Here is a 22,587-nt window from a genome sequence, read left to right on the forward strand (position 1 = left end):
AAATGACTCAAAACCTTCGCTTCCACAACAGTTCACACAATACTTCACTATTTCTGTGTGCAGCTTGACCATATGGAAATAGTGGATTTAGCAACCAGCAAGGTCCTAAAAATGCAGCACTGTATTTCCCCAGGAAAAGAAACGGTCATATCCTGCTGTTTACACAGAAACTCTCATGTCATGTAGTCACAAATGTAGTTGAAAGGAAAATGTGGCCCAGTCTGTTTACTTTTTTGCATAGTTCAGAAAAAAACAAAAAGCCACCTCAAATTTGCAGTCACATTCCTACGTCGAGTAAAAACAAGGACACCAGTTGTCGTGTTTTAACTGCAGGCCCCTTCCATCAGGATTAAGGGCTAAGTCACAGCTACCTATGGAATATTTGCCTGTGTTATGTATTACAGCCTCATGAACCCAAGGGAAATTTTAAAGTCCAGTATCTTTGGCAGGAAGCAGTTAATTAGCTACTAGACATAGGAAAAGACTCTCTCTATTATGAACTTACTGCAAAAGAGATTATATTACTTTCACATTCTACTAGAAAGTCTCTTTGAAGCCAATGCTCAGAAGTAAAGTTCTACTATTACACACATCGAATCCCGCCCTTTTACACTATGTAACCAAGAGTGGTTTTGCTTGTACAATAAACAGTGGAAAAATATTAGTTTGGATCTTTATGCTGAGTACTACCAGCATATATTTCAGGCTGCTTTACATAACAAAATGAATATACACGTGTTGTAATGCTTACGGTGGAGGGTATACAGTGTTGTTTGTTTTTTGGTTGGTTGTTTTTTTTAAAGCATTCAAATGCTATAGTTGTTTAATGGGAGGGAGGGCGAGGGGGTGGAGGCGAGGAGCTGCGGGACAGGCTCCAAAGCCCGTCCAGTAGTGTTTTTCGGTCGTGGGATCTAGACGAAGCCAAGGGAATACCTGGTTCTTCCGAGTGACCTCAGTGTTAGTTTCAGATCCGCTCACTTTCCACCAGCTGAGCCTGAGCAAACAAGGCGTCTGCATGACGGCAGGATTACAGGCTTTCATTCTCTCTGCAGAAAAAAAGTAGTGTGCTGCTGCCCCATGACATTTTTCTCTCAGGAAAAGACTTAGATTGTGGCTGGTTTCAGCGTGTCTGGTGAAAATAGGTCAAGTTTGGTAGCTGGCTGCCTGGGAAAGAACTGCGAATGTGTTTGTTTGCCATACGCATCAATACCTGTCCTACTTAAAAGGACACTTGTAAGTCTGGACAGCAGCAAACCTGGCTTTGGAGTTGGAAATCTGATGGTTATTAGTGCCACTGAAGAGAGTTAATTAGAGGGTGTTTTCTGCATTTGAATTAACCTTTAAAAAAGACTTTCCTCACAGTATTTTCTGGCAAGTATGAAGACATTTATAAAGTAAAAAGATCTCTTAAGAAGCCAGTTTTAAGTAGTCAGCTAGGACAAGTTTACTTTGTTGTATGAGATAGAATTAAAATAAAGACTAGAAGTAAGAGGAGTGGGAATGAAGCTCCTAACCTGTTCAGAGACTGTAGGAAAGAAGGCTGCCTAATCTTTCTTCATCTAAAAGTTAGGCAGCTAAGTCTAGCCTAGTCACCCTCAGCTACATCTAACCAGTAAAGAAATAGGAACCCCTGGGAGACAAGGCATCGCATTGCAAAACAGGTCACGTGAATCATCATCAGGACGGGCTCATTTATTCATCCCTCCAGGTTAACTATACCTAGGTACCTCTCTTGGTGCCCTACAGTTTGCAGCTGTGCCAAGTGTACTTCCTCAGCAGCTTAGTTTGGCTTTTTTTCCCCCCTATTTGTTTGCTGGGCAGCCCTCCCCCAGAACTCCACTGTTGGGAAATGGAATGAAGAGTTACCCCTCTTATTGGGCAGGGCTTAGCAACAGCAGATCATACGATATTTAATCAGAAAAACAGGTCACTCTGCATGAACCTGGACAGTAGCATGGCAGAGTAAGAAGCAGCAGGAAAAGAGATCAATCAAAGCTCATACAGTAGCTGAATCCTGAGAGTTAGGCTCATGAGTAATTAAATAACTATGTAGATGTGCAATGACAGCCGCACAGGGTGAATTTAATGTAGTATTATACATATAACACATGTATTTTAATTATACCTTTGGGACTAGAATATTTAAAACAATCTGTTCCTTGCTTGATTGTTTTTTTTTCCCCCCTCCCAACTTTTCTCAGAGCAAACTTTTCAGATTTTCCAAGTATTCCTTCTTTCAGGATGGAAACATACTGACTCTTTGGCATGAACTTATAAGCTGGAAAAAGTTCATCTGCCCAAGTGTAGTACAGACACTGTCTACTGCTCCTTTATCAGATGGAGGGCAGCAGTAACAACAAGAAAGATGCATAGATAGAGCAAGAGCAGTACTGAGACTATTGGTATCATTACAGAAACCAGTTGATGGGCTGAAAGTCATCTCTGGGTCACTACACCAATTAATATAGGTATATGAATAACCTTTTTGTCCCTCACCTCCCAACTTTAGAACAGAATGTCACAGTGGTTTCAAAGAAATGGACCTATGAATATCAACCACTACGCAAATAAGAAGAGTGCTGCTGAGAGCATGTTGGACATTGCCCTGCTGATGGCCAATGCGTCCCAGCTGAAAGCAGTCATGGAGCAAGGACCTTCCTTTTCTTTCTACGTTCCACTTATCGTTCTCATCAGCGTATCACTCACGTTGCAAGTTGTAGTGGGAGTGCTCCTGATATTCCTTGGTATGTAGCAACAGCAAGAACCATTGACATTTATTTTTTCTTACAGGATTGAACCTGGGTATATAGATTCCCCCATGTATTTGTTTTTTAAAAGTTATTATATTTGAAAGTCTCTCTCAGAATTGGTTGAGGTTTTCTCTGAAGACCATAGAAATATTGCAATAAAAGGAGTAAGGACCACTTTATGTGGAGTCTTCAGTTTTGATTAACTTCCTCATATTCATTTTCCAAGTGCATGAATATTTTTCTTTAAAATGGCCTGAAGGAGGAAGTAACATGATGAAATACAGTAAAGGAAATATTAATAGGGCAGACATGATCATACGACCTGCCCAGTTTCATAATACTGTTTCTGGCAAGACTTGTTACCTAATCCTATGACGGAAATGTATTTGCTGCACATCAGTAATAATATAAATAATATTATGAGAATATATTGTGAACCTAGAACTCTATTTAAAATGGAAATGAAAGTTGAAATGTTCATGTTGGCATTGCACATTGTCTTCAGTGAGTTTGTATTTCTGCAATCAAATCAAAGATTTGATAACACAGGCTTGACAGTAATTAAAAAACCCTTATTTTTAAATTTAGGAAATTATTCAAAGCAGCCTAAGCCTCTAGGTGAGGAATGATAGAAGTGTACTTGTTATAGCTGATTTTCAAACCTGCGTTAAACCAACTAAAGCTTAAAAAAAAAAAAAAAAAAAGCAGCTTTAAAGAGCCTGATTGATTAAAGGTGATGAGCTATTATACAGTTGCTAGATAAAAGCAGATTTACATGCCCACCTGGAAAAATAGACTAGCTGGAGCAAGATTTCACTCTAAAAACATACCAATCTATTATTCACATACTATGCTATTATTCAAAAAACCCCGAGTGAAATAACATATAATGTCAAAATACAGTCCAATTAGCTTCCTGGGCCTGCAAATAGATTGTCTCAAATTCTAGTAAAACTCATAATATGGTAATGCTTTTTAGTTTCCTTGGTCTATTAGTGGGCAAATGATCTAGAAACTTGTCATTAGGGAAAGCATTTCTACTTTCTACCAGAAAAAAAAAAAAAAAGCAATACCTTTAAAATATGTCAGAACTCATTTCAAGAGAATGAATTCAAACAGGAGTTCCGCTGGTGCATGCTTTGGACACACTTAATGATGAGACAGCTGTAGAATTGGTTCCCTGCACCCTGTCTTCCCTTCCCCCCTGTTTCCGTCTTATCTGTTGAGTTACAGGACCCTTATGTTTTTGGGAGTGTAATGCAGTATCTTTGTTGTTCTCAAAAATGGAGGTTTCACTATTCAGTATTAATGTGTGCTGTAAGGCACAAGAAACGTTTATTAATAAAGAATAGTTATTTTTAATTGATGTTGCTAAATTAGTAACACACTTATGTCCTACACCAACTGTAATGTTCGTTAGTTCTTAAGCAGAATATTGATTTAAGTAACTACAGAACCAGGCTCATTTCTGTAAAATTATCATCACTAAATGAGTATGAATAACCAAAAAAGGCCCCACCAAAACTCTGAGGAGAGGGGAGAGACGGCACTCTTCTGGAAATTCAAATTTTCTGTTTTGGCATTAAACAAGTCTTTGATACTTCACTTTATCATCTTAACCTGCCTGGATCCCCTGCTCCCTTCCCCCCTCCCCCCCAGTGCTAGGCTAGATTTAAAAGTAGACTTATTGCTTTTGCAAAGTTGCTAGAAATCTGTGACATTTATTAGTAGCACCCAAAAATCTATAAAATAACTTTGAAGAGGTTATCAGAGATAGCTGTGAAATCAGAGGAGATGCTTAGCTTTTCAGCATCAAATGCACCTCATTATTCTCAGAAATAAATATGAGGCCTTCACTGGTTGGAAACATCTATGGATCAGTTCTTTTCTTACTGATATACAATCATCTATTCTCATAGCTTTTTTTCAAATCTTTCCCTTTAAATTAATGACTACTATGATAGATCTTGAGCATATATTAAAAGAAAACTCTGGAAGGGGATAGCCAGAGTTCACATATGGCACTTACTGAATTATAGGTGCCACCATTGGCATCTTTGTTACTCTGTCAATGTTCCAGTTTTTTGCAAAACTGAAAAACAGCTTTCGGTTCAAGGAGGAAGTTCCCAGGAAGCAAGGATACATATGGCTTGTAATATTGATATGCAGCTGACATCCAGCTTTTTCTTTCTTACGAAAGAGACAATGCAGCTGTTCCTGCGTTTGGTAGAGTTGGCGCAAGGGCAAAATCCAATTCCTGGCTCAGAAAAGATTCCAGAGGAGGGTTAGAGAAAGCAACCTGATGATAATGGAGGATGTGGGGAGAAAGCATTGGAAATATGAACAAGAAAAAACATTTCTCAGTTGAGGGCATCTCCCTGTTGGTTGTTTCAGTTGTTTACAACCTAAAGGCCTGCTTAGTTTCCCACTTGTTGTTGGGCAATAATTTCTCAGTACATGCTGACAATTGCTTTTTAATGCTTGTTTCTGCCAGACATTGCCAAAGTGGCTTCCACCTCTGTAATTTCTATCTATGTCACACTGAGAGTGACAAGAGTACCCCACAGCCCCAACAACTAAGTATATCTAAGATAAAGTTCACAGATCACTTGGAAAATAGTGGGATTCATCAAGAGTTCAACCTGCACTCTGCAAGCCTCAGCCGTATGTTTGAAGTACTGAGGATGGCAAAGCCTCCAGTTTATAAGGGTGCGCTGCTGGAGTGATTGTCCGTCTCTGAAACATGTTGTCTTGTTGAGCTCAAAGGTGCTGAAGGATATGAAGGTATGAAGATAAGGGCATCACAGCAATAATTTGCTTTTCACAATGTAGATTTGTTAGTTTTTGCCTGCAGGAACAGTTTGCCTTTCAGTCCAGCCAGAAAAGACTACCTCTTCCAAGATAAAAGTCCAAATGGAAGTCCATGCTACCATCCAGTTTCTTTCCTTTAAACGGTTTTATCCCAGGAGCTACCAGTTCTCACCTTTCCCAGTAGATATTAAAAGCATTTCCTCCTTCAAAAGAGCTTTTTGCGGTACTCAACAAAAACCCTACCTTTGGGCCTTGACAAGTATTTTATCCAACATCTAAGGTCCTTTTCCTCTCAGAGCCTCCTGGCTCAGCCCATTGTTCCTGTGGTTCTCTTCTAGCTTTTCTAGAGGCTTCCCTCCAGTTTTTCTGGCTTATTTCAGGAGAGCCCTACCAGAAAGGGCACAGCAAGACAGCTTGTATCTAACATAAAGGAAATGCTCACACCTACTAGCAGACTTTTCTGTCATCCTCAGTTACAGCAATCCCCCAACTCTCATCAGCACCAGAAACTCTTGGATGTTCCCTCTCTTGGACTGGAGCAGCAGTGAGGCTGTAACTCACCTAAAGAACTGCTATACCCTGCCACCATCACATGTGCAGAATAGGTAGATTAAAAAAATATATATATATATCCTCCAGATTCTAAACAGTGTTACTGAATATCCAAAGTCTTTATTTTGAGGAAAATGTTCAGCAAGCTTGAACTTGGAAGTGATTTGGTAATCTTAACTTTTTGGAAGAAGAAAAATAAAGAATGTCTTTAAATAGATTACTATCATTCCATGCTGCCTTAAACTAATCCCACTATAATAAAATACTTCATGAAAATGTTCTTAAGAACATCACCTTAAGTACTATAATCAAGAAGACAGGATTACTGCAATTCAACTTGAAAATTTAGAGCCCTGCCTAAATTGACAAGCAATACTGGTTTCCTCTAACCCTTATTTGGGAGAAGCAACAGCTCTGAAAATGCCAGTTCTCCTTCAAATATGTTTTCTTTTAATACACAAAACATGTTAGCCCACTTTGCCTTTTCTTTTTTTAATTAAATCAAGCCAACGTGTGAAATGCTTGTCTTATATACTTAAGGATTAATGTTCCATTTTATTTATTCTGCTTCATTCACATGGAAGTACTAGAATCCTTCTTGGTACCATTAAGATGCCCACATGCACATAGCTCCAAATGTTTTTCAGACATGCATAAACTCATTTTCAGGGTTAAGTACTGCTGAGCCTAATTTATTTCATGCCAGCACAGCTGTGGAGTAGCTTAGACAGTTCAAGTAGTCCCGACACTATTCTTCAGCGCTTTGGCTGGCCTGTGATGTCTTAATACACTGCTTCAGCAAGCAGGACGTGGACCAGGTGCCCAGAATTCCTTGTAACCAAAACAGCATTAGACTTTCTAATTAGGCACACCAAGTGAGCCTGGCTTTTACTACTTCAGCATCATGAATGTGTTTGTTTGCCACCACTTCTAATTAACTTATTCAAAGAGCAAGCCATGGTTCTGTGGTAAGTTCTGCAGTGTTGACAAGGTCATTATGTTAAAAGTAAGTAACAAAGTTTATCTCATGCAGCAGAGTTGTAAGCTACGCATCTATATATGTACCTATCAGAAGAAGCTCAAATTTTTACTTATGCTGCTGCAAGAACTTCTCTGGTATATAAACTTTCTTCCATGTATCCTGTACATGTGCGCAAGCTCCAGCGATCTGTACATCTAAGAACTAAGTGTCTTAAAGACACCAAAACGGGTCTCTGTTATCAGGACATGCTCCAGAACTCACTGGCATTTGTTCCAGCAGCTTCAGAGAAATTTAGTACAGGCTCCAAGTCACAAAGCCCTTACTGCAGGAGAAAATAGGCAGAAGAAATCTGTGCCAAGCAAGCACTCCCAGACTTCTTACTGTCCTATACAAGTACATGTTTTAGTCTATCATCAAGTCTAATATGAGCCTAATGTAACTCATTTGTATGTTTTCATAAGGCCTGGAATCAAAGCTTAAACTAAATTAATAATACCTCCCTTGTGTGTTCCTCCCTCACTCCCTTTAGCAGTTCAACCAAAGAAGAACTGTAAGAAACAAAAGAAAATGTTGACACAGCTAATGCTTTCTGTAAAAATGTCTGCAGCTGCACTGCTTTGAAATCTTCTTCTGTTAAACAGATGTAATGCCCTTGCTTTCTAAAAACGGCATCGGTACAAAAGCTGTACCAAGCAGGGAGTACAGCTGGGGAAGGGCACCAGTACAAAAATCCAGCACAGATAAAGAGATAGGGCTATCTGGCAAGAAGCCATAGCATTTTAACTGTAGAGGCTGAACTTCATTCCATCCTCTCAGGGCTTCAAGCTTCATGTATTCAAGACTGAATTTTTTAAATGCTTAAAATTTGAAAGAGAAAAAGCCCACACCCAACCAACCAACCCAGGTTTCAAGAGATCAAGAACACTGAAGATTCCTAGTAATGTTTATGTACCCACTACTTCCCATGCGCATCCACAGCAAATACAGATGCTAGTAGGCTGCTTGTGACTGAAGGTCTATTCCCTAGCACTTTTGCTGACACTGTAGAATCTAACCTCCCTTTTAAGTATGACTGATACAAATAGCTTAGTATAAGAGAAATTGTTGAATTACATGAATAATGTACTTTTCTTCTGGATTTTGAAATACACATAATTAAAGCTTTTTTCCCCCCCTTTCTCTTTGAAGTAAAATATGACCTTAACAACCCCGCAAAACACAGTAAGCTGGATTTCCTCAACAACCTTGCAACTGGACTAGTATTCATTATAGTAGTTGTGAATATTTTTATCACTGCCTTTGGAGTGCAGAAGCCGGCGGCTGAGTCAGCTTCAAGACAGTGAGTACAAAGGTGAGTATGGTTTCCCTGCACCATAAGGTAGTAGGATGTAGCATACAAGCATGCAGTGCCCACTACGGCATGACTTAAAAATTAATGAGCTTATCTATACAGTTCTAGATCTCATAGATAAATGAATTTGCTTTAGACTGCTACAAAAGCAGAAGCTACTAGGAACTATTAAGTTATTACACAGCAGTTTTGTAAATGCAGAGTTCAAAAGTTGATGACAGCCTCCTGTTTTGTCAGGGGCCCTTGCGTGTTTCATGCATAGGAAACAGATTATCCTTCAGGGATACCCACGCCTTTTGCTCAGTGTTGACAAAGCCAGGAAGGAAAATAATACTGTGTTTTGCTTCCTCCACAAGTCTTTCCTTTTTTTCTTTTTTTAAGAAAGTTTTGCAATATACTGCATCCAGTCTGTTATGAACACTGAAGATTTAATCTTTATCCAAATAACTACTAGGGCTTATTAAACCCAACCCATGGAGCCCTTTGATTTCCATGAACATAGTGTGGCTTTTCAGCCATCCCAAGTTGGAGGATTTTCCCTTTGTAGGAGGCTCAGCTCACAAAGATTGCACTATCACTTTAGTTGATAAATGTGGTCATTTAGACCAGTATTATTTTCCTCCACCTGCATTTTAAAGATTACTATTTACTTAAACAGAAGGATAAATATGGGAATGGTGAGAATCAAAAACAGGTGTCTTCCTAGCTTCATAGCTCTGAAGAGCAGTTTGAGAGGAGATAAACCTAAAATGCAGGCTTGTAGCCTAATGAGCAGGTCATCGCTATGGTCCAACACATGCCTTTAAAACAGCACTGCTGAGTCTGTGTGCGCCAACATTGCTCTGGCTCTTCTAACTCTCAAATCACCTTCAGAAGACCTGGTGAAAAAGGAATTACTTGACTGTCCTGACAAGCCACAGTACACTGGCTACTGCACAGACAGTCCATATGTGTAACCTTGTCTGTCTAGGTTAGCTTCCAGATGAAGTCCTCTCACGAAATTTTACCTGTTACAAAAATCAGTTCAAGGCCTTGAACAGAGAGACTTTCAGAGCTTATTTTACCTGCTTTAGCAGTGCTAGAGATTGAAGAGCAACTTAATTTTTGTAGAAGTTTCTCCATAAAAAAAGTACAGGACATCTAATCTGAAGAGGAATGGTGCAGCAGAAATCAGTAACAGAAACTGAAACCAGGCATAAGTCTATCAGGACTCTATCAAGCCAGGGAAAATCAGTGCAACAAACTACTGGAGAAATGAAGAATGAAATTCATTTCTTTCTGGGGGTCTGCTTTAGCCAAATATAAGCTTTTTGATGCAGTAAGATGGGCAAATGCATGCAGTGTACACACCCGTGAAATTCTGGCAGTGAAACAAATATATTTGTATCTTCCAGCCATAGTCTCTACAAATAAAGTAATATATTTTCATTTTAACAGTAAAGAACAGAGTCTCCGAGGCATTATCAAAATTATAGGTGGAGCATTCGTCTCAGCAGTACATATAAAAACAGTACTGAGACGCTAACAGAACAAAATTGCACTGCCATAAAACCCAGAGAACTGAATGAAGGATTATTGCAATTTGAGCTCTCTTCTCAGGAAAAGATATGCACAATAGTCAGGAACAGACACAGACACAAAAATCTGGTATAAGCATCAGAAATTTCAGATAATTTTGAACTCTGGACAAGGTGGCATTCCAGAATCCCAGCCACAAGTCTTTTTGATATAGAGAAAGAAAAGCTTAAGGCAGAAGGGAGAAGAGGTTTTTGCTTATCACACCGGTGTATCCTGAGGAGAGAAGACAACTTGTTGATGATCCAGTCCCAAGCCAGTTAGTTCCCTGTAGAGTATAAGATAACAGTCTATTCACAAGTAAGCTAATAACCAGAAAGCAGGTATCATACAGTGGGACAGAATTGAAGCCAAAAGGCACGAAATGCATCTCCCTGCTCCTACTCTGGCGAGTAACTCCACTTCTCATTGCCTTGTTGGGCTATCAGATGGGTGAGCTCACCCAGTATCAGATGCATGGCAGATGAAACGCTATTTCAGATCGGATACTATTTCTGTAGCGGTCCTTGCATTCTCCGTGATGCCTTACTGATTCTCTCTCGTGCCAGAGCCAGCCTTGCTCCCTTTTAGATTTCTTACTGGCTTTTAGGAGATACCACTTCTACAGTGTTTCCCGAACACCATTACTGTATTTCTCCACAACATGACTCAGAACTAAACTGCTTTAAAGAAACTTGCAGCTCTTACAGAGCCTTCAGGACATCTGTTTCAGGCATTATAAGTCAATTCAGCTTTGGGCAGCATTAATGTGCTGGGCTGTTTCCTGAACATTGCTATATATTCACTGTTTAAACAAGTAAAGCACTTCCCCCTGCAAATTCCTATCATCTGTCTATGAACTTTGCCCTTTCCCTTGCCACTTACTTCCCCATGCTGCACACACATATGTGGCTAAGTTTATAGAAGCAGCAGTGGTTTTGTGCAATGTCTTACTGCCCAGCTGGCACCATGTGGCAAGGAGGGCTCCTCACACCACTTGTGTTGGAGTTTCTTCTCCACTGTTCCTTCTGCAGTCCATAAACTCTCAGCCCAAAGGGTTTTGTGGTTTAATTACAGATAGCATTTTGGAATCCCATGTTAGAAACCTGTGTCTTAGAAGAAAAGTCAGAGTTTGCATGCAACTTCTCTGAGATCACCATGACAGCATGAAATAAAAAGTTCTGCCCAGTGGATGGTAATAACTCAACATACAGCTGTGCACAGCCAGAGTATTTGTTTAAATACATAAGCATGGTTGATATCTGCTGCTGAAATTGCCATAATAAAATTGCAGTGCCACAATAAAGGATAAAAAATAGCTGGTTTGTACAGCTTCAGGTAGAGGAAAGACCAAAGGCTATTTAAAGCAAGTTCACATCTGTACAAAACAGTAGGTTTTGTAAAGACAAACAGCATATTCCTCACATATGCACAGTTTCCTAATAAAGTGGCTGACCGTGCTGTCTAGAACCTGTGCCTTTTTAATCCAGACTTGTTAAATTTTGAAGTTCTGAATGGCTTGGATCACTAAATCTGTAGTTTGCTCATTTGTACATGCCACCTGTGCTAGAAATATCTGTCCATAATGATAATCTGAATGGAATTTGAAAAATAAGTGCCTTTTTTGCATTGAGCTTTGGCAAAAATGCAGCCCCTGCTTGCCAAATGACAATTCCATACTGAATGGTCTGTAACAGGAACCAGTCTGTTCATGGATCCGTAATCTTCTTAAAGCCCTGAGAAAAGCGAGTGGCCATTTTTCAGAGTGGCCATTTTCTTCATGGTACATACTTTTCTGAAAAGAACTTAATTCCCACGTTAAGGCAAATCTGTCATTTACTGTAACTGCTGAATCACTAACTTCTCAATATCTTTGTTTTGCATTTCAGAGATCTGAAGTATTCATGTTTCCATAGATGCCATTTACACTTGAGCCAGTTACACTCGGACACAGTAAAAATAATCTGAAGGAGCTGGACACAGAGCAGCTTTCTCAAGTTTCTGTCAACAAACACATTTGTGTGCCTAGAACTTTCCAATGTGTTAATATTTCAACCTTCAGGCATCTAAGGAACAGTTGATTTTGACCCACTGACTTTACTTTTCTGGATTCTGGCATTTCAATTTTTGTATAAACTAGTTGTTTTTCAGATAAGTGGTATAAACTCATCAAACAGGTAAAAATCAACTGATGGTATCTACTTCACAGACTTTGAGACTTGCCATTTTCTGTGCCTTTAGTTTTTGCAGCAATTTGACATTTCCGGTGTGGTAAGAAACTGCAGGCCCTCAGCTCTGGCATGGTCACGTTGTCCTTAATTTCACTCGGTTGGCACCTAGCCTGCGGTATTGCACAGCGCAGCAGCGGCTTTCCTGCGCACTGCGCCAACTCTGCCTTGTTTTCTCTCCCTCTCCCAGTTCCGCTCTTCAACTAAAGGAAAGATAAGACAAGTAGAAACAGCAGACTATCTTTTGTTCAGCTTTGCTCACAGATAGTCATTTGTTCTGCTTCTTTGTCTCTGGACCACCTCAAAGCTTCCCTGTCCTTCGTGCACAGACACACAAATAACCTCAGCACTCAGTTTCTTACTCTTAACTGTTATACTCTGTCTTCTGTGCAACATCCATAGTTCTGGAAAGCCTGTTAAAAGTATCGCCATTTCTAGGCCCAACTGGAAAACTAGAGGACACAGGGTGAACTTTGCTTGCAAAACTGGCATCAAGGGCCCAACAGCAATTCAAAAGGCAAATGAAAGATTCATCCCTCTGTAGCCTACTTTCTCCTCTTCCCAACACTGACTTCTGCAGTTGTCTTACACTCAAGAGTTTATGGCTAATATCTTCATTAATTTATATAGATAGATACAGAGATATAGATACCTTCATAGCGTCTTACCTGCTGGCTCAGGGACTGATACTTTCTCCAAATACACTGTTGCTAGCAACAGTATATATTACAAGAATGGCTACAACAGAAGCATTTCAGCCTTTTTGTTTCCAGACTGCTACCAGAAAAATCATAGTTTTCTAGAATGTGCTTAGTTGTAGATACAAATTTGTACTAATACATTTCCTTACTGTTATATTTTTAAATGCTTCTTCCTTGTACATATAAACACAAGTATGACTTCCACTGTGCAAGTGTCTCATTTACACTTTTTGATAACATTGCTCTCCATATCTTCATTTACATATATCATATAAGAATAATTAACAGAAAACAAATCAGAAACTTGTGCAATTAGTTTAAACATAAGCAACATTTCTGAATTTTGTATTTAACATTTTGTTGCTTCATTTCCAACTTAACATGTATTTTTCAGTATCTGACAAACAATGGTTTTAGTTGTGAGTTGTACAGATTTAAACATAATTCAGAAGAGCTACTGAATGACGTACTCAGGACAAGTTCCTCCCCCCCCCCCTTTTTTTTTTTTTTTAAACAAACAAACCAACCAACCAACCAGTGAACTGTTGAAGGACTACTCATCCATACTTGTGTTGCAGCAGTTTCAATGCTGTACTGCAGTGAATTGACTGGCCAAGTAGCAGTGCTGGAAACCTTAAGATTCTCTTTCCTTTTCAATAATAGATGACTGTAGGCAGAGCCCTTCCAAGCACAAAAATTACGTGTGGCTCAGTGTCAGGCAAGGATCTTGGTAAGATCCTTGAATATACCACCTTTGTTATGTCGATGCGTAAGCACTGGGATTATTTGCCCTGTCTGTACACCTGACTCAGCCTGCATTAGCTCTTTGGAGGCATCTACCTCTCTCCTCTCACTGTACAGGGAATTTTGTACCTGAGTTAGATGCGCAAAGTGGTTGCTTTGTGTCATCCTAAATAGATGACCCTTCGAAAAGGTAGTTTCTGAAATGCTCTGCCTTTAATTTAGGCATAAATCATAGTCCATCATTTTTTGTTTTGATTTTTGAGTTGAATCATTTTGAATTGCTGGGGTAGCAGTTTTTAATATTCTCTATTGCACTGGGGGTTTTTTGTTTTGTTTTTTTAAAGGAAGAAAAAATAGGAAAAGTGTTTCTGACTTTTAGTTAATCCTCTGGCTTGTCCTTACTACCCTTAAGGCAGATGCAAATAGATAAGACATACAGGCTCTACTGATGTTTACCCTGTTTATACTAGGTGGCGATTTAGCCCAATTTTGAATGCATCTTTCCATTCCTATGCTGCTTATTGCCACGGCCCTCTCTTACAAGCATGATTTGCAAGCAGTCACATGGGACTGCAGTACAGAAATACCAGGAAGATATGCCTTCCTGCTTCCCACATATCTCTGCCTTTCATTAATTCCAGACTTAGAAGTTCCCTCATCTTGTTTCTTCATTTCTCTTTCAGTGCTTTGTACACCCTCCCTCAGTTCCTTTCCTGTTTTACTCCCCTTGTTATTAGACCATAGTTTTTCAGGTCACTCCAGTGAACAAGCTGTTACAATAGCTTTCCCCCCCCCCAGAAAATATAATCACTATTCTTATGTTGTTGTCCAGCAGAAACTACCAAGGCTTGTGTATTCCATCTCCCAGTTACTTATGCTGCAGCAAAGGAAAAGAGCTAACTGGATCCAGAAAACGAGGGTATGAAACATTAACTAAGTGATGACATATCTACTACAGATTCCAATGGACTTTGTAAGACATAGGTTTGGGGACATGCAGGAGGGAAGGAAACATACTTAAGCTTGAACACCTTCTTGCTGTCAAAAGCTGAATACGCGGATCTGCACTAAGGGGTAGGTGCCTGTTCGCTTGAAGTCTGCCAGAGCCAGGCTTAGGACAAGAAAAACTTGAATCCCATTTCCCTTCTGCCTCCTGCGCACCCGAAAGTGTGACGGCAGCGTCACAGCAGCGATACTCGTAACTTCCAAAGACCTGGTTGCTTCTGTCAACTCTGACCACACGAAAGCCTGATCCTGCAGCCATCCACTGGACTAGGAGAATGTACTGGGCATCGGCAGTATTCAACTCACGTTTGAATGTCTTTTTAAATAAAGAGGATACTGGTTTATTACAGTATTTTTTTATTGTGATTAAATAAGATTTGCAAAACATCTTCAGACATGCAATCTGTGTCTTAAGTCTCTGAAGCCTTCAGAGATCATGCATTTTTTAATCAGACAAAAGCATCTGCAAGTTGGTTCCTAGTATAAATAACTTAAGCACATGCTTATTATTCCTTTAAATCAGGTGGGTTTTTTTAAATCCTAGTGAATATCTCCTATGGGCAGCAAATAAATGCATCATTTTAGATGGTTCTTTTGTTTTCCATGCTTTTCCAGAGTTCTTGGTTCCAGGCAAGCATTTCACTTACAAACAAGTCATCAATAATGAAGCAAGATGAATTTGTACTGGCTATCTCAGTTCATACCAGGACATCTCTTTACTTCTGTTTCGTAAGCTGCTGAGCGGTGTAACTACGCACGTTGCTCTGGTTGTTCTCAGTCCCTTCAGCATCTAGGACTGCCTTCATTGAACTTTCAGTTTAGTTTTATTTACTTAAGCAGAGGACAACAACTGTGTTTACTGAAACTGATTTTTAAGTATATGTCTTCTAAAACTGGTCACTAGCTGAAGTTATTCTCCAGCTGAATATTACTATAAAACGGACTGAACTAAAAAGCATAGTCCTGATTACTGTTTTCCTCTCAATTATCATTCAGATGGTTTTGGTTGCTCATTTTAGTTTATTCTGACAAATCCTTTATCCTGTTTTCTGCCATGCCTTCCTGCAAGTCATACAGAGCCCTGCCAAACACGCTTCAGCGTGTGCGCTGGTGGAGTGGGGCGCACCTCCCTCCAGCCGGGAGGGCCGGTGCTCTGCGCTCATCCTGCTGGTCCAGGACGCCGTGCTATTCCCGTGTCCTGCAGGAAAGGTCTGCGGTCTCTTTAACTGTTAACAGCCATAAGAAACGATCTCAATCATTTGAATATTTGCAAGAGAGGAATCTGAAAAGAGTGGCAGTACCCAAACACTATGTAAATTTAGGTTATTTTCTAGGTTACCAAGAGTGCTGCCATTTCCAATTGCAGGGTTCAGTAAACACTACATGTGGTACCGATTTACGCAACACTTTACAGCATGCTTTTGGCAAAAGCACCTCCCCCCCCCCCAAAAAAAAAAAAAAAAAAAAGGCAAAAAATCCTCACACAATATCAAAAACTAGTCCTTGTGCTACAGTGTAATTCTGTCAAGCCACAGCAGAACAGGCTCTGCTGAGAGCACGCTGACTTGCTGCGGGCTAGTAGAAATGCCTACAAGAGAACTGATGCTGTATTTTCCTTACCTATAACTCACATCTCAGGTTACCTGTGCACTTAAAAACACCATTCTTCAAAAAAAAATCCTCAGATCTCCCATAAGATTAGAGGCAGAGTAGGGCATATTAGAAGCACTGAGACCAAAAAGAAGCAGAGCCTCTTTCTCCTCATGTTATTTGCACACAGGGATAAGCAGCATCGTTGCTAAATGACAGTATTTGGTTTTTAAATAAGTGATTTGCAGGTTATATAAATTAACATAATACCAACATGTGAAGAGTGAAGCCTTCTATCTTTGCATAGCCAATCCCACAGACCCTACACTTCCATTAAGAGATTAAAAAAAAAAAAAACAGTAATCCAAGAGCTTCTGAATACTCCAACACGGTTCTCCTATGTTGTTTATAGAAGAATGATCTAGCAGAACAGACAGTAGTTCCGTTTAATTCTTCGGAAAAAAGGAATCAGCATTATCCCTATAAAACCAATACGCAGGAAGGGATACTGCAGAAGAATAGCACTGATACCACATTTCCCTCACAATAAGTCAGGAAACAACTGGCACCCCAGATATCACCAGATGGTAATTATTTGAAGATTATTAGCTTTCAGTAGCAATACTTGTGGCTAACATCGCTTAAATATACACAAATTTCCCCCTCAAATTACTCAGCTTCAAAGCATCTGCTCGCACCCTCCTTACAAATATGATGTTTTCCTTTGTGCACCTGCCAGATCTCCAGGTGTTTCTGAATGACTGGAGCACTGAAACATAGATTGGACTCCGGCAATATTCCAGGAGCAGCCAAACATTTGGATGGATGCTTGTCTGCAATTGCTCAGATACGCTGACCCTGGGGTGTTCATAACTAGCATCCTTCCTTCCTTTCGGCCCCCCCTCCCAAGGGGGGCTGAGCAGCAGCTCTCACTGACTGTGTTCCTCTAGGCTTATGCTCGTCTCATTACGTTTTCATGGATTTTAATGAGTGTTCAGCACTTCCCATACACAGCAGAAGTTCTGGAGTTGTGTCCCTGCAATAACAAGTGTTCTCGCTTGGGATTATATTTGTTATTATTTCCATCCCTCTAGCCATTATCTTACCTTCTGCTTGCTGCTAGGGAGGTGCACACGCTGCAAAGACTGCAAAGTCAGTATGCTACAGCACAAATTCTGCCTCAAGGAACTACCCCAGAGAGCAGGGCACGTACTTTGGAAAAGAGCTTACATGGTGCTGGAAAACTAGAATATGCTCTCATTTGTGAAATAAGAGTTTGGCATTTCATTCTGATTCTAGAATTTTTCACATACAACTTCACAGCATACTGTGGTCAAAAGTCTCAAGAAAATAGGCAAGACCCACCTCCGGGCTACAAATAAGCTAGAGCTAAATAACCACTTTGAAGTGTGGGAAAGATGAGAAAGTTCACTGCGCCCCAAATTCCCAGACTTGATCTCAGAAGGGTACGCTGAGAGGAGCAGGCTCTGCCCCGTGCCCCGAGGGGCTTTGGGAGGATTCAGCTGGCGGAGGAGCAGCCCTCGCCCGCGCGTGGTCAGGTGGCAGCCCAGAGCTTCCCACTGCAGCAGCAGCAAGGGGAGACGGAGTCACTCTCCACCACCCTGCTGCTTTTCCTTCTCGGTATGGGACCTGTTTTAATGCCTTGCTTTCCCCCCACACACACACCCCGCTTGGTGCCATGCGCTAGAGAAGGAAGGCAATGATAAAGAGAAATCAGCTCAGGAGAAAGGCGCTGTGCCCGCACGGGCCCTCCTGAGCGGGGCCCTTTTCAGAGGGCTGCCGGCGTGTTATGTCCAAAGCAAGTCTGCTGGCAGAAAGCTGAAACAGGAAACAGCCCCGATGGCAGCTTGCCGGAAGCTCTCAGTTCGGAGGCGAGCCCAAGGCTGCTCTGCAGCTCTCGGCACGGACAGGAGCGCAGAGCTAGCACGACATTTACCTTCTATTAAAGCAAACAGAGCCAAAAAGCACACGGCCTCCTGCCTGCTCCCCCTCCCCGCAGCTCCCTGGCCGCGCGAGCAGAGACCGACTGACCGACCTCACGGACGCGGGGCCCCGCCAGCAGCACACCCCATGCCCCAGCTTCTTACCGCGTGCCAAAGCTGGAGCTGCCTTCCTCCCCACCACGAAGAAAAGCACGTTTAAGCCTTCTTTTTCTCCACGGTAGGAATCCCAAAGCCCTTTTCCATCCCTGAGCCACTTCCTTTCGTTACTGCTGACCCCTCCCGCCCCCAGGCCTCCCCACACCTGCCCCCAAGCAGGCTCGATCCCAGCGCACAGCTGAAGCCCATGAAGAGCAGGGCAAGGGGCGCCGCTCTCGGCTCCTTAGAGGGGAGAGCCGTTCCCTCCAGCATCGTGCAGGGTCTCGCCGCAGCCCTGCAGTGTTCACAGGTGATCGACAAGCCTGCGGCAGTGCCAAACGCTAGGAGAAAACATTACTAGAACAAGAAATAAACTCCGACGAATGAGAGCAAGTGCACTGGAGGAAGAGAGCAGTAGCTGCGTGGCCCCGGCAGGCTCTCACCGCAGGACGGGTTTCTTGCCTAAGGCTGGGTTAAGTCCAGGCACCGCAGGGGCCACGTGTCAGCTCTCCCAGCAAGGAACAGCTAGTTTTACCCTCAGGTCGCTCCCTGCCGTGCTTTATTCACCTCTTTACTGCTTTATTCACTGCCTTAATGCTGAGCACCGGGCGCAGCTCAGCCGCCGGGCAGCGAAGCGCCGGCGAGAGGGGAGCTGGGAGACGGCAGCAGGCGCTCCCGCGGCGCGGCGCGGCGCTGGCGACGAGGGCAGGGGCAGGCGCAGAGCTAGCGGAAGCGCGCCGCCGCCAGGGAGCTGCTCGCGGCTGTTTCCCTCTTGCTTAGCCGAGAGAGCCGTGCGCAGGAAACGGGGCCCGGCGTACGCCAGCTTTTCCTCCCGGGGCCTTTGCTTTCTTGCGGGAGTTTCTGCAAGGGGGCGCGAGGCCTTCGTCGCCCTCGCTGCTGCGCGCGCCCGAGCCGCGGTTCACCCGCAGCAGACGCCGAGCCGGAGACGCCGGGGTGGTCCTTAAAGGCCTCCTCCTCCTCCCAAAGGAGCACCCGCACGTTTTCCAGCCGACCGCAGCGCCGGTCTTTGCTATCAAGCAGCCAGGCGGTCTTGCGCCCGCTCTTCGGCAGGTCGCGGCGGTGCGCGTGGGCATGCGCTGCGGCGGCGCGGGACGCCGCGTGTGCGGTGCTGATTGCACACACTCGCGGGTGTGCGGTGATAAACAACGGGCGCCCTGGAATATGATCTGTTAAAGATGAATATGGGACCTGTATCGTCCAACCCCCTAACACAGTGGGGTGTGGAAGCGACAAAAAGTGGCCTTCTCTGCTGCTGGGCGCGGAGAGTTGTTCTGAACTCACTTTCTGCCGTTCGCCCAGCTTGCTCAAGTAAAGCTGCGGTCTCCGTTTCTTTTTTCCCCCCCTTGGACTATTTCATAATGAAAACTGTTTAATAACCCGGCTGCTTTCCCGAGGCAAGTGCCACAGCAGACCTCCGTAAGCGTGGTGTTACGGCTGGAGAGCGAGGAGCACCTCCGGGCGCAGCAGCGGGCGCTGGCAGAGCCGCCCCGCGCTCCTCGGCACGGACCCGCGCCGGACCAGCACGCTCCGCAGCGCAGCCTCGCCGGAGCAGGAGGGGAGGAGGCGCTTCCCGGTCCCCGCCGGCCGGGCAGGCTGGGCCTGCGGAGCCGGGGCCGGCAGAAACCGCAGTGCGGCACCCTTCCCGCCTCCGTGGCGATGCCGTCCACGACCGCCGCGTCCCGGCCGCCCGGCTCAGAGGCGGCCCCGGCCCTCTTCTTTCGAAATAGGTTTTCATTATTTAGGAGGAGGGCTGTAAATCTGCTGCCATGGTACTAAAAGCCACACCAGAGCCCCTGAAACATTGTCAATCATTTTTGCTGGTGCCAAAAATACATAAGAAGAAATCGGTTTCATCACTACCCAACATTACCCCAACTTTCTGGCATCAAGGGTGAAAGTAATTTAAACCATTGGAAAGGACTTACTTTTTACATTTGTGTTGCAATTGCGAAACCTATGCAGCCACGTGTCTTTACCCTGGCATAGGCCAAGAAGCAATCCGAAGTTTAAGCTGGCAAGCCACCTAGCGTCTGAAGCAGAAGATTTGCAGGACTGGGTCTGTAAAGTATTCCGAGGAAGTTACAAGGGTTTTGCTCTGCGTCGGAAAATAGGAACCATCAGTCATGTCAGGTATGACAGTACCTGATACTTTGAAGATATATGAAAGTGTCATTGTGGCAAGAGATGAGTATATTTAATTACAGGCCTCTCTGTCACTCACAGAGATTGAAGTTTGGGGAATGTGACTACAACAAAATCAAATTGTGTGAAACACACTAAATAGGTCAGTGTGAGAGCAGGCAAAACCCGGCCTGTACTGTGCAATATTCTCCCTTACTGCCTTCCTTTGTAGCCTGTAAAAGCACATTCTTTGCCATGGTGATGAAAAACCAGGCTTGAAAACCCAATATCCCGCAGCAGAGCAAACTGTACGGAGCAGCCTGGGACCCTGCTAGAGCTCTTCACCCACCGCCTCTGGAAAACATCGCTAGTCCAAGAAATGATGGTCGTCAAACAGAGATGCTGACGTCCTTAAACCTGACGCTGGTCACCGTTGCCATTTTGCTTCATTTGTACGTGCCCCTCCGTTTTTGGAGGTGGAGGGTGATGGGATGATAAATCTTCTCTGTGTTGTTTCCAGAGTCAGGACTAGACTGGTCTTGGTTAGCACAGGGTTATTAGAGAGACAAACAAGTAGAAAGCAAATTTCTCAGTCGGACTGACTGAAGCTCAGCCCTCACAATGCTGGGAATATGCTGAAAAAAATACATTTTCAATGCTTTCAGATAAAACTGCAGTAGGGTGATTTTTAAAATGCTACCTGAATTGGCCAGTCAGTTTACTCGTTATACCTGGACGTCAGACTTGGCTTCTACCTGCCATAAAATGTCTTCATCCCTTCGCACCTCTTGGCAGGCTGGACTTCTTGTGGGGCCGAGGGAACCGCAGGTGGGAGACGTAGAAACGATAAATGGCAGCGAGTCTGGGCCAGCTCCAAGAGGCGCACGAGGGGCCTCAGCCGGACGAACGAGCATCCCTAACCGCCGCGGGCTGGGACTGCACCGTGCCGCTTACCCGTAAAACAGTGCAAAACTAAACAAAAGCAGGCGTGGAATGGGGTAGGATTTAAGGATGTGAGGAAAAGCCCCTGCAGGTGCCTTATAAATGCTTCAGGTGAGCGAGGCAGAAGCGAGTGCAACCCCTGCTCGCTGCTTCGGGCCAAGAACGCCCCCGCTCCCGCACGCCAAGCTGCTCCAACAGCCTCAACGCACCCCAGCGCAGCAGCTGGTGTCGGGTGGGAGGCAGCCCACGAAAGCTGCCGAGAGCGTCGGCCGGTGCTCGCTCAGCCGCTGCAAGCGCGTTTCTGAGAAGCAGGCACGACCTTTAACGGGTCAGCGCTCATCCGTGCGTAGCACGTAGGGCTCTGGTGCGCGTCTGGCCCAGCAGCGAACTCTGTTCTTTCCTTACGCAGGAAAAAGTGTAAGAGTAGTGGACAGTGGGATTCAAGGCGGTTTCCTATGAAATGCATTTTGAAGTTGCCTCTCTCAGGACACAGCTGTTACGTGGAGCTTGTGCAGCAGCCGTTGCTGATAACTAACCGAGGATGGGTAACTCCTTGCTGTAACTGGGAGCTCGGGTGGGTGAGAAAGCAGCTCTTTGCTCTACAGCCGGTTTATCTGTACTGCGAGAAGAAATGGGAAAATAAGGCACTCAGCTGTGCTGCCCAGGAGCAGTCGCTTGGTTCCGGCACCTGTGAACCCGAAAAATATTTTTTGTCCCATACTAGGCCCAGCCTCGCACCGGGATGGTGGCGTTTGCAACTCTGCCGAGACACTTTGAAGTGAATTATCTCAGCGCGGATAGCGAAAGAAAGACTCGTGGATGCCTCCCTTTCCGCTCACGTGCGAACTGTGCCGGGCAGCACCGGAGCAGGAAGGGGGAGGCCGCAGGGGAGGTCTCGCGTTTGGGTTTCACGCCGTCGCGCAGCGCAACGGCAGCAGCGACGACGGACAGGCACGAAACAGCCGCTAGGTGGCACGGACCGTCTGCCAGAAACAGGCCCTGCTGCCGTGTGCGCGGCTCCCGAACCCAAAGGAGAGGTAAACATCTGGGCTTTTTAAAAAAAATAAATAAAACAGAGTGTGTTTTTCAGGCTGGTTATTGCAGTCGGGACCTGCAAGCTGCATTGCTTTGCATCA

General features: G+C 43.7%; 1 protein-coding gene across 1 annotated transcript; it reads left to right on the forward strand.

The window, feature by feature from the left end:
- The first annotated feature begins 874 nt into the window (after positions 1 to 874).
- Positions 875 to 16,145, forward strand: NINJ1 (ninjurin 1). Its single transcript, XM_026076632.1, has 3 exons — positions 875 to 2,744; positions 8,284 to 8,446; positions 11,890 to 16,145. Exons 1-2 carry the CDS (start codon positions 2,516 to 2,518, stop codon positions 8,436 to 8,438), a joined length of 384 nt encoding a protein of 127 aa, XP_025932417.1. The 5' UTR covers positions 875 to 2,515; the 3' UTR covers positions 8,439 to 8,446; positions 11,890 to 16,145.
- The last annotated feature ends 6,442 nt before the right edge of the window (positions 16,146 to 22,587 follow it).

This window comes from Apteryx rowi, unplaced genomic scaffold (genome assembly GCF_003343035.1).
Source record: "Apteryx rowi isolate R43461 unplaced genomic scaffold, aptRow1 scaffold_111, whole genome shotgun sequence".
In the NCBI taxonomy this organism is placed as follows: Eukaryota; Metazoa; Chordata; class Aves; order Apterygiformes; family Apterygidae; genus Apteryx; species Apteryx rowi.

What these genes read in the sequence shown, in the direction of transcription:
- NINJ1 (XM_026076632.1), top strand. Translation starts at nt 2,516, where the DNA reads ATGTCACAGTGGTTTCAAAGAAATGGACCTATGAATATCAACCACTAC. An exon ending in AGTGCTCCTGATATTCCTTG is followed by an intron (nt 2,745 to 8,283) that starts GTATGTAGCAAC and finishes TTCTCTTTGAAG; the next exon opens with TAAAATATGACCTTAACAAC.